Source organism: Ylistrum balloti, unplaced genomic scaffold, assembly GCF_031769215.1.
Source record: "Ylistrum balloti isolate Yb309-2 unplaced genomic scaffold, AGI_CSIRO_Ybal_v1 Utg370474, whole genome shotgun sequence".
Classification (NCBI taxonomy): Eukaryota; Metazoa; Mollusca; class Bivalvia; order Pectinida; family Pectinidae; genus Ylistrum; species Ylistrum balloti.
This window is the reverse complement of record NW_026782311.1, coordinates 225,856-238,228: the sequence shown is the minus strand read 5'-3', so window position 1 is coordinate 238,228 and position 12,373 is coordinate 225,856. Positions and strand designations below refer to the sequence as shown.

At 33.6% G+C, this 12,373-nt stretch overlaps 1 protein-coding gene across 1 annotated transcript in view; it reads left to right on the top strand.

Moving 5' to 3' along the window:
* Positions 1–698: 698 nt before the first annotated feature.
* The window catches only part of LOC132555348 (uncharacterized), a 29,741-nt gene continuing 18,066 nt past the window's right edge, over positions 699–12,373 (top strand). Inside the window, exons 1-3 of the mRNA XM_060219699.1 lie at positions 699–1,007; positions 2,118–2,296; positions 2,584–2,760. Coding sequence (XP_060075682.1) covers positions 699–1,007; positions 2,118–2,296; positions 2,584–2,760 — 665 coding nt within the window. The remainder of the gene's footprint in view (positions 1,008–2,117; positions 2,297–2,583; positions 2,761–12,373) is intronic.

The window sequence follows — 12,373 nt, the reverse complement described above, 5'->3', positions numbered from 1 at the left end:
TTCTAAATTTTAGAATATCTTAAAGCTAATTGTTTACCGAGATTTGATGACCACTTTTTCATACGCCCGTCGAAAGACGGGACGTATTATGTTTTCACGCAGGCGGGCGGGCGGCCGCATATAGGTTTCCGTTCGATAACTTGAATTATTTTTTACAGGTTAATTTGAAACTTCACATGAAGGTTTATTACCATAAAGCCAGGCAAAGTTCGATAACCATAATTTTTTGCCCATTATTTACAGAGTTATGGCCCTTGATACTTTTGCAAAATAGGTTTCCCCTTAATTACTTGAGTAATTTTTCATTAATCCTTCCTACGAATCAAAAATATCCTTTGCTGCAAATCGCCGAAGCAGTTTTTTCACAAACACCGTTAACTTTATAGAAATTCAGCAGATAATCTCGGAAATCAATCTTTCAACTTAAAAAGCAAATAAATTCGCCTGAAATTCATCCAGTTATGGTTGTTCAACTTAAGACGGGCGTATTTTGTAACGCTTACGGAACTCTTGTTATATATCGTTTGGTTTTTAGACCTTTCTCGTCTTCATTTTTATGGCACTAATGACCGTTAAGAATTGGCCGATGTCTTTTTTAGTGCTACAATTAACTGAGGATTCAATACGTAGCTCTGATTAAGAATAAACTGTTTGTGAATTAATCCTTTTTATTGATTCATCTTTTTTCTCTCTTTTAGATGTTGTTCTGGGTGGAAATCGTTCTTATTGCCGTCGGTGTCGATTGTTTCATCCCTGACCTGACTGGGCACACATCAAAACAAGTCTCCTGGGATTCAGGATACCATCCACCCCAGCTACCGTCTCTCCCTCGTAGCATGAACCACCTGTCCAACTGTCTAATATGTCCCTATATAGAAGGAGCCGGCGTGCTGTGCATTCATTTGACTGGCGAGTGTGACGTACACGAGAACCGATGTTTCAAGAGCTTAGCAGAGCCAAAGGTTTTCAATGGACGTCAATACAGCAAAATAGACTATGATGGACAGGTAAGGTATTGGTAAGACAGTAAGGGAAATCTGTTTACACCAGAAACAATAGATTAAAATATGCTAGAAAAGGAATAGATACCATGATAAACGACAAATTTCCTTTTTGGCAGACATTTGTTTTTATAGGTATATTTCTACGTACCCAGTTGTTGATCATGCCTTTATATAGTGTGTAGGTTCACGAATGTAACACAAACTGAGAGAACTATTTACATACGATAAACTCCCGAAAACTTTACATTGAGCAGTTGTTTCCTGTCACCCTCTTTAATGAAAAGTCGAGATAAAGCGACCTTTGTATGACAGAGGTGACAACTACAATTTTGTAGTTATTTTTCTAACATTCCGTTTCTCACTTTCTGCGGAGTATTTGACCTACATTGCCATAACAATTTCGGCTGTTTTCGACCCGATAAAGCATTCAGGGATTGTACACAAGACGCACAAGTAATATAACTGTTTTATATAAAGTAATGATTAGATATGTATTGTCATATAATGAATAAAGCTGCTTAATTGATTTATTTATAATCTAGCTCAGTCCTGCTGCATTATCCAATGTGTAACATTTGTGGGTATCTGGTTAAGTGTCTTGTACCCACAAACGTTATACACCAAATATTTTTGGCCAAAAGTATTCGGTCACAATGGCAGCGTGTTGACACTTTCAGTCGGTCTCGTGGATTAAGTCATTTCGCCCCATGTCATTCGCGTCACTTATGACCAAACAAAATATATTTAACTGTAGCTGATCACGTGACAAGTTGGGACGGGGCAGAAAGGCCGGGAACTTCAAATGGAAGTGAAAAACATGATCGTAGGCCTATTCCAAAGTGGATATTCTCGTCTGAACATTAGTCTTATATTGAAAATACCACATTATTGACGTGATTACGAATTCTTAGCTACCGAATCAGTGGCAAACAAACCTAGAAGTGGCAGGCCGATTTCTTTGAAAAATCGTGATTATCTAAATTTGGAAAGGATAGTGAAATAAAACCGGAGAGATTCTTTGAGTGATATTACACACAAATTTAGCCATAAAATGATTGTTCCTTCTTCTAAGCGCACGATTCAGCGACATTTACGAAACCATGGATATACCAGGCGTGTCGAGCAAAGAGACTTGCATTGTGCAGAGAAAAGAGAAGAAGGACTCAAACTGAATGGAAAAGGGTGACTTTCTCGGACGAAAGGAAAGGTGGTCGTCGGCCAAGAGAATCTTATGGAGAAAGAGGAGAGGCATGGCGACCGGACCTTGTTCAACCTCGATCGGCACAGACCAAGTATGAAATTATAATATGGTGCTGCATTTGTTGGGACGGTGTAGGGATTTTAACTGAAGTAGAAGGAAACGTAACAGCTATCAAGTATCAGGAAATGCTGGAAAACAATTTGTGGCCAGTTAAGCTCGCCATTTCTCTAGAGGAGGATATTTCTTCCAAGATACCCCAGTACATCGCGCCAAGTCCACGCAAGAATATATGGCCCAAAACAGAATAGATGGCATGAGTTGGCCCGCTCAGTCTCCTGATCTTAACATAATTGAAATTATTTCGTTATATATCAAAAGGAAGCTCCAATCACGCATGGACGCAATAAAATCAAAATCAAAAGATGATTTGTACAGAGGAATCTGTGACATTTGGACGGAAATCCCGCTTGCCTATATCCGTAGTCTCCATACGAATATTCCAAAGCGTATTTTAAACTTTATACGACTGAAACGACACTTGACAAAGTATCGAAGGTAAATGCAAATTAGTTTTTATGTGAAAAAAAGTTGAATTCAGCAATTTCTTTTGTCTAATATCAACACGCCGCCACTGTGACCAAATACCTTTGGCACGGTACTGTACATGTACCGAAGTTAAGCAACGTGGGGCGTTTTTAGTACTTCAATGGGCAAACGAAGTACACCTGGTGCATGTTTGATTTGGTGGAGGAGAACCAGCCTGATATTCTGTTAAGTGTTCTGGAACAGCAAAGCAAACACCATTTCCCTGAAGATTTGTTGGGGACACGTGTGTCTAGGTAACGGTTCATGAATATGGAGTGACGTCTCCATGTACTGATGTCCACTTTGATCAGCACTTCGAAAATCGACCGCTTGTTGTAATTCCGGCGTACGATACACTTCTAGGTCTCGTCAGGGATTCTAAGAGCCTAGCAAGTGACGAAGAAAAAAATTAAAGATGTCGATATAAATGTCAAAAACCCAAATAGGGAGGTTCACTTCCCCAAAGACTTTTTTTTTTAAAGTCAGTGACATGTATATAATCTAAATCGCGCCATTACAGGAATGGATTGAATCGTTCCCTGCATATTAAATCAGACCTCTTGTTTAGTCTTTGTATCAAAACACAAAATACCGACAGATAAACCATATCATAACAACGACAGATAAACCATATCAAAATACCGACATACAAACCATATAAAAACACCAAAATACCGACATATAAACCATATCAAAACACCAAAATACCAGTAGATAAACCATATCAAAACACCAAAAAACCGACAGATAAACCATATCAAAACACCAAAATACCGAGAGATCAACCATATAAAAATACCGACAGATAAACCATTTCGAAACACCAAAATACCGACAGATAAACCATATCATAACAACGACAGATAAACCATATCAAAATACCGACATATAAACCATATCAAAACACCAAAATACCGACAGATAAACCATATCAAAACACCAAAATACCGACAGATAAACCATATCAAAACACCAAAATACCAGCAGATAAACCATATCAAAACACCAAAATACCGACAGATAAACCATATCAAAACACCAAAATACCGACAGATAAACCATATCAAAATACCGACATACCGACATAAAAACCATATCAAAACACCAAAATGCCGACATATAAACCATATCAAAACATCGAAATACCGACAGATAAACCATAAATACCGACAGATAAACCATATCAAAACACCGACAGATAAACCAATTAAAAACACCAAAATACCGACAGATAAACAAAATCATAACAAAAACAGATAAACCATATCAAAATACCGCCATATAAACCATATCAAAACACCAAAATACCGCCATATAAACCATATGAAAACACCAAAATAAACCATATCAAAAACCATATCAAAACACCATATCAAAATACCGACAAACATCAAAATACCAACATATAAACCATATAAAAACACCAAAATACCGACAGATGAACCATATCAAAACACCAAAATACAGACAGATCAACCAAATCAACACACCGACATATCAACCATATCAAAACACCAAAATACAGACATATCAATGATATCAAAACATCAAAACAACGACATATCAACCATATCAAAATACCGATATAAAAACCATATTAAAACACCGACAGATAAACCATTTCAAAACACCAAAATACCGACAGATAAACCATATCAAAACACCGACATATAAACCATATCAAAACACCGACAGATTAACCATATCTAAACACCAAAATACCGACATATAAACCATATCAAAACATCAAAACACCGACATATAAACCATATCAAAACACCAAAATACCAGCAGATAAACCATATCAAAACACCAAAATACCGACATATAAACCATATCAAAACACCAAAATACCGACAGATAAACCATATCAAAACACCGACAGATAAACCATATAAAAACACCAAAATACCGACATATAAACCATATCAAAATACCATATCAAAATACCGATATGAAACCATATCAAAACATCAAAACACAACATTATCAACCATATCAAAATACCGACATACAAACCATATAAAAACACCAAAATACCGACATATAAACCATATCAAAACACCAAAATACCAACATATAAACCATATCAAAACATCAAAATACCAACATATAAACCATATAAAAACACCAAAATACCGACAGATAAACCATATCAAAACATCAAAACACCGACATATAAACCATATCAAAATACCGACAGATAAACCATATCAAAACACCAAAATACCGAAAGATAAACCATATCAAAACACCAACACATAAACGAAATAAAAACACCAAAATACCGACAGATAATCCATATCAAAACAAAACACCAATACACCGACATATCAACCATATCAAAACACCAAAATAACGACAGATAAACCATATCAAAATACCGATATAAAAACCATATCAAAACATCAAAATACCGACATATCAACCATTTCAAAATACCGACATATAAACCATATCAAAACACCATAATACCGAGAGATCAATCATATAAACATACCGACAGATAAACCATATCAAAACACCAAAATACCGACATATAAACCATATCAAAACACCAAAATACCAGCAGATAAACCATATCAAAACACCAAAATACCGACAGATAAACCATATCAAAACACCAAAATACCGACAGATAAACCATATCAAAACACCAAAATACCGGCAGATCAACCATATCAAAACACCGACATATAAACCATATCAAAACACCAAAATACCGACATATAAACCATATCAAAACACCAAAATACCAGTAGATAAACCATATCAAAACACCAAAATACCGAGAGATCAACCATATAAAAATACCGACAGATAAACCACTTCGAAACACCAAAATACCGGCAGATAAACCATATCAAAACACCGACAGATAAACCATATCAAAACATCAAAACACAATATCAAAACACCAAAATACACAGATAAACCATATCAAAACACAAAATACCGACATATAAACCAACATCAAAACACCATATCATATAACCATATCAAAACACCAAATAAAAAACACCATATAAACAAAAAACACCAAAATACCGACAGATAAACCATAATAAACACCAAAATACAGACAGATAAACCATATCAAAACACCAAAATACCGACATATAAACCATATCAAAACACCATAATACCGAGAGATCAATCATATAAAAATACCGACAGATAAACCATTTCAAAACACCAAAATACCGACTTTTAAACCATATCAAACATCAAAACACCGACTTATAAACCATATCAAATTACCGCCATGTAAACCATATCAAAACACCAAAATACCGACATATAAACCATATCAAAACACCAAAATACCGACATAAAAACCATATCAAAACACCAAAATACCGACATATAGACCAAATCTAAAAATCAAAACACCGACATATAAACCATATCAAATCACCAAAACACCGACAGATAAACCATATCAAAACACCAAAATACCGACTTTTAAACCATATAAAAACACCAAAATACCGACATATCAAAAACTCCAAAATACCGACAGACAAACCATATCAAAACTCCAAAATACCGACAGATAAACCAATACCGACATATAAACCATATCAAAACACCGACAGATAAACCATACCAAAACTCCAAAATACCGACAGATAAACCATATCAAAACACCGACAGATATACCATATAAAAACACCGACAGATAACCATATAAAAACACCAAAATACCGACAGATAAACCATATCAAAACACAAAAATACCGACTTTTAAACCATATCAAAACATCAAAACACCGACATATAAACCATATCAAAATACCGCCATATAAACCATATCAAAACACCAAAATACCAGCAGATAAACCATATCAAAACACCAAAATACCGACAGATAAACCATATCAAAACACCAAAATACCGACAGATAAACCATTTCGAAACACCAAAATACCGGCAGATGAACCATATCAAAACACCGACAGATAAACCATATCAAAACATCAAAACACCGACATATCAACCATATCAAAACACCAAAATACTAGCAGATAAACCATATTAAAACACCAAAATACCGACAGATAAAACCATATCAAAACACCAAAATACCGGCAGATGAACCATATCAAAACATCAAAATACAGACAGATAAACCATATCAAAACACCAAAATACCGACAGATAAACCATATCAAAACACCAAAATACCGACAGATAAACCATAAAAAACACCAAAATAGCGACATATAAACCATATCAAAATATCAAAATACCGACATATCAACCATATCAAAATACCGGTAGATCAATCATATCAAAACACCGACATATAAACCATATCAAAATACCGACACCTAAACCATATCAAAACACCAAAATACCGGCAGATGAACCATATCAAAACCCCAAAATACAGACAGATAAACCATATCAAAACTCCAAAATACCGACAGATAAACCATATCAAAACACCGACAGATATACCATATCAAAACACCAAAATACCGACATATAAACCATATCAAAACATCAAAACACCGACATATAAACCATATCAAAACATCGACAGATAACCATATAAAAACACCAAAATACCGACAGATAAACCATATCAAAACACCAAAATACCGACAGATAAACCATATCAAAACACCAAAATACCGGCAGATGAACCATATCAAAACATCAAAATACAGACAGATAAACCATATCAAAACACCAAAATACCGACAGATAAACCATATCAAAACATCAAAACACCGACAGATCAACCATATCAAAACATCAAAACACCGACCTATCAACCATATCAAAACACCAAAATACTAGCAGATAAACCATATCAAAACACCAAAATACCGACATATAAACCATATCAAAACACCAAAATACCGGCAGATAAACCATATCAAAACACCAAAATACCGACAGATAAACCATAAAACAAAATACCGACATATAAACCAATCAAAACCATAATCAAAACACCACAATACCGATAAACAATATCAAAACACCAAAATACCAGCAGATAAACCATATCAAAACACCAAAATACCAGCAGATAAACCATATCAAAACACCAAAATACCGACATATAAACCATATCAAAACACCAAAATACCGACATATAAACCATATCAAAACATCAAAACACCGACATATCAACCATATCAAAATACCGATATAAACCATATCAAAACATCAAAACACCGACATATAAACCATATCAAAACACCAAAAAACCGACGTATAAACCATATAAAAATACCGACAGATAAACCATATAAAAACATCGACAGATAACCATATAAAAACACCAAAATACCGACAGATAAACCATATCATAACAACGACAGATAAACCATATCAAAATACCAAAATACCGACATATCAACCATATCAAAACACCAAAATACCGACAGATAAACCATATCAAAACACCGACAGATATACCATATAAAAACACCGACAGATAACCATATAAAAACACCAAAATACCGACAGATAAACAATATCATAACAACGACAGATAAACCATATCAAAATACCGACATATAAACCATATCAAAACACCAAAATACCAGCAGATAAACCATATACCGACAGATAAACCATATCAAAACTCCAAAATACCGACAGATAAACCATATCAAAACACCAAAATACCGACAGATAAACCATATAAAAACACCAAAATACCGACAGATAAACCATATCAAAAACACCGACAAATAACCATATAAAAACAAAATAAAACCATATCAAAACACCAACACATAAACGAAATAAAAACACCAAAATACCGACAGATAATCCATATCAAAACACCGACAGATATACCATATCAAAACACCAAAATACCGACATATAAACCATATCAAAACATCAAAACAACGACATATCAACCATATCAAAACACCAAAATACCGACAGATAAACCATATCAAAACACCAAAATACCGACATATAAACCATATCAAAATACCGACATATAAACCATATCAAAATATCAAAATACCGACATATCAAGCATATCAAAACATCAAAACACCGACATATCAACCATATCAAAACACCAAAATATTAGCAGATAAACCATATCAAAACACCAAAATACAGACATATAAACAATATCAAAACACCAAATATACCATAAAAAACATCAAAATAAACCATATATCAAAACCATATCATCAAAACACCAAAATACCGACAGATAAACCATATCAAAATACCGACAGATAAACCATATCAAAACACCAAAATACCAGCAGATAAACCATATCAAAACACCAAAATACCGACATATAAACCATATCAAAACACCAAAATACCGACAGATAAACCATATCAAAACTCCAAAATACCGACAGATAAACCATATCAAAACTCCAAAATACCGACAGATAAACCATATCAAAACACCGACAGATAAACCATATCAAAACACCAAAATACCGACAGATCAACCATATCAAAACACCAAAATACCGACAGATAAACCATATCAAAACACCAAAATACCGACAGATAAACCATATCAAAATACCGACATATAAACCATATCAAAATACCGACATATAAACCATATCAAAACACCAAAATACCGACAGATAAACCATATGAAAACACCAAAATGCCGACATATCAAAATACCGCCTCATCAATCATATCAAAACACCAAAACACCGACATATAAACCATATCAAAACATCAAAACACCGACATATAAAGCATATCAAATCACCAAAACACCGACATATAAACCATATCAATATACCGACATATAAACCATATCAAAATACCGACATATCAACCATATTAAAATACCGCCATATCAACCATATCAAAACACCAAAATACCAGCAGATAAACCATATCAAAACACCAAAATACCGACAGATAAACCATATCAAAACACCAAAATAAAACCAAAATACCGACAGAAAAACCATATCAAAATACCGACATATAAACCATATCAAAACACCAAAATACCAACATATAAACCATATCAAAACACCAAAATACCGGCAGATGAACCATATCAAAACATCAAAATACAGACAGATAAACCATATCAAAACACCAAAATACCGACAGATAAACCATATCAAAACACCAAAATATCGACAGATAAACCATATCAAAACACCAAAATACCGAGAGATCAATCATATCAAAAATACCGACAGATAAACCATATCAAAACACCAAAATACCGACAGAAATACCATATAAAAACACCGACAAATAACAATATAAAAACACCAAAATACCGACAGATAAACAATATCATAACAACGACAGATATACCATATAAAAACACCGACAGATAACCATATAAAAACACCAAAATACCGACAGATAAACCATATCAAAACACCAAAATACCGACAGATAAACCATATCAAAACACCAAAATACCGACAGAAAAACCATATCAAAATACCGACATATAAACCATATCAAAACACCAAAATACCAACATATAAACCATATCAAAACACCAAATAAAATACACCATATATAAACCATATCAAAATCAAAAACCAAAACCGACATATAAACCATATCTAAACACCAAAATACCGACATATAAACCGTATCAAAACACCAAAATACCGACAGATAAACCATATCAAAACACCAAAATACCGACATATAAACCATATCAAAACACCGACATATCAACAATATCAAAATACCGGCAGATAAACCATATCAAAACACCGCCATATAAACCATTTCAAAATACCGCCATATAAACCATATCAAAACACCAAAATACCGCCATATAAACCATATCAAAACACCAAAATACCGACAGATAAACCATATCAAAACACCAAAATACCGGCAGATGAACCATATCAAAACATCAAAATACCGACAGATAATCCATATCAAAACACCGACAGATATACCATATCAAAACACCAAAATACCGACATATAAACCATATCAAAACATAAACAAATCACCAAAATACCGACATATAAACCATATCAAAATACAGACAGATAAACCATATCAAAACACCAAAATACCGACAGATAAACCATATCAAAACACCGACACATAAACCAAATAAAAAAACCAAAATACCGACAGATAAACCATATCAAAACACCGACAGATATACCATATAAAAACACGGACAGATAACCATATAAAAACACCAAAACACCGACAGATAAACCATATCAAAACACCAAAATACCGACAGATAAACCATATCAAAACACCAAAATACCGACAGATAAACCATATAAAAATACCGACAGATAAACCATATAAAAACACCAAAATACCGACAGATAAACCATATCAAAACACCGACAGATAAACCATATAAAAACATCGACAGAATAAACGACAAATAAACCATATCAAAACACCAAAATACAAAATACATATAAACCATATCAAAACACCAAAATGCCGACAGATAAACCATATCAAACACCAAAATACCGACAGATAAACCATATCAAAACACCAAAATACCGACAGATAAACAATATCATAACAACGACAGAAAAACCATATCAAAATACCGACATATAAACCATATCAAAACACCAAAATACCAACATATAAACCATATCAAAACACCAAAATACCGACATATAAACCATATCAATATACCGACATATAAACCATATCAAAATACCGACATATCAAACCATATCAAAACAACCATATCAAAACACCGACAGATAAACCATATCAAAACACCAAAATACCGACATATAAACCATATCAAAACACCGACAGATTAACCATATCTAAACACCAAAATACCGACATATAAACCATATCAAAACACCAAAATACCGACAGATAAACCATAAAAAACACCAAAATACCGACATATAAACCATATCAAAATAACGACAAATAAACCATATCAAAACACCAAAATACCGACAGATAAACCATATCATAACAACGACAGATAACCAATATCAAAATACCGACATATAAACCATATCAAAACACCAAAATACCGACAGATAAACCATATCAAAACACCAAAATACCGACAGATAAACCATATCAAAACACCAAAATACCGACAGATAAACCATATCAAAATACCGACACCTAAACCATATCAAAACACCAAAATACCGGCAGATAAACACCAAAATACCGACAAATAATCCATATCAAAACACCGACAGATGAACCATATCAAAACCCCAAAATACAGACAGATAAACCATATCAAAACTCCAAAATACCGACAGATAAACCATATCAAAACACCAACACATAAACGAAATAAAAACACCAAAATACCGACAGATAATCCATATCAAAACACCGACAGATATACCATATCAAAACACCAAAATACCGACATATAAACCATATCAAAACATCAAAATACCAACAACTAAACCATATCAATACACCGACAGATAAACCATATCAAAATACCGACAGATAAACCATATCAAAACACCAAAATACCGACAGATAAACCATATCAAAACACCAAAATACCGACATATAAACCATATCAAAATACCGACATATAAACCATATCAAAATACCGACATATCAACAATATCAAAATACCGGCAGATAA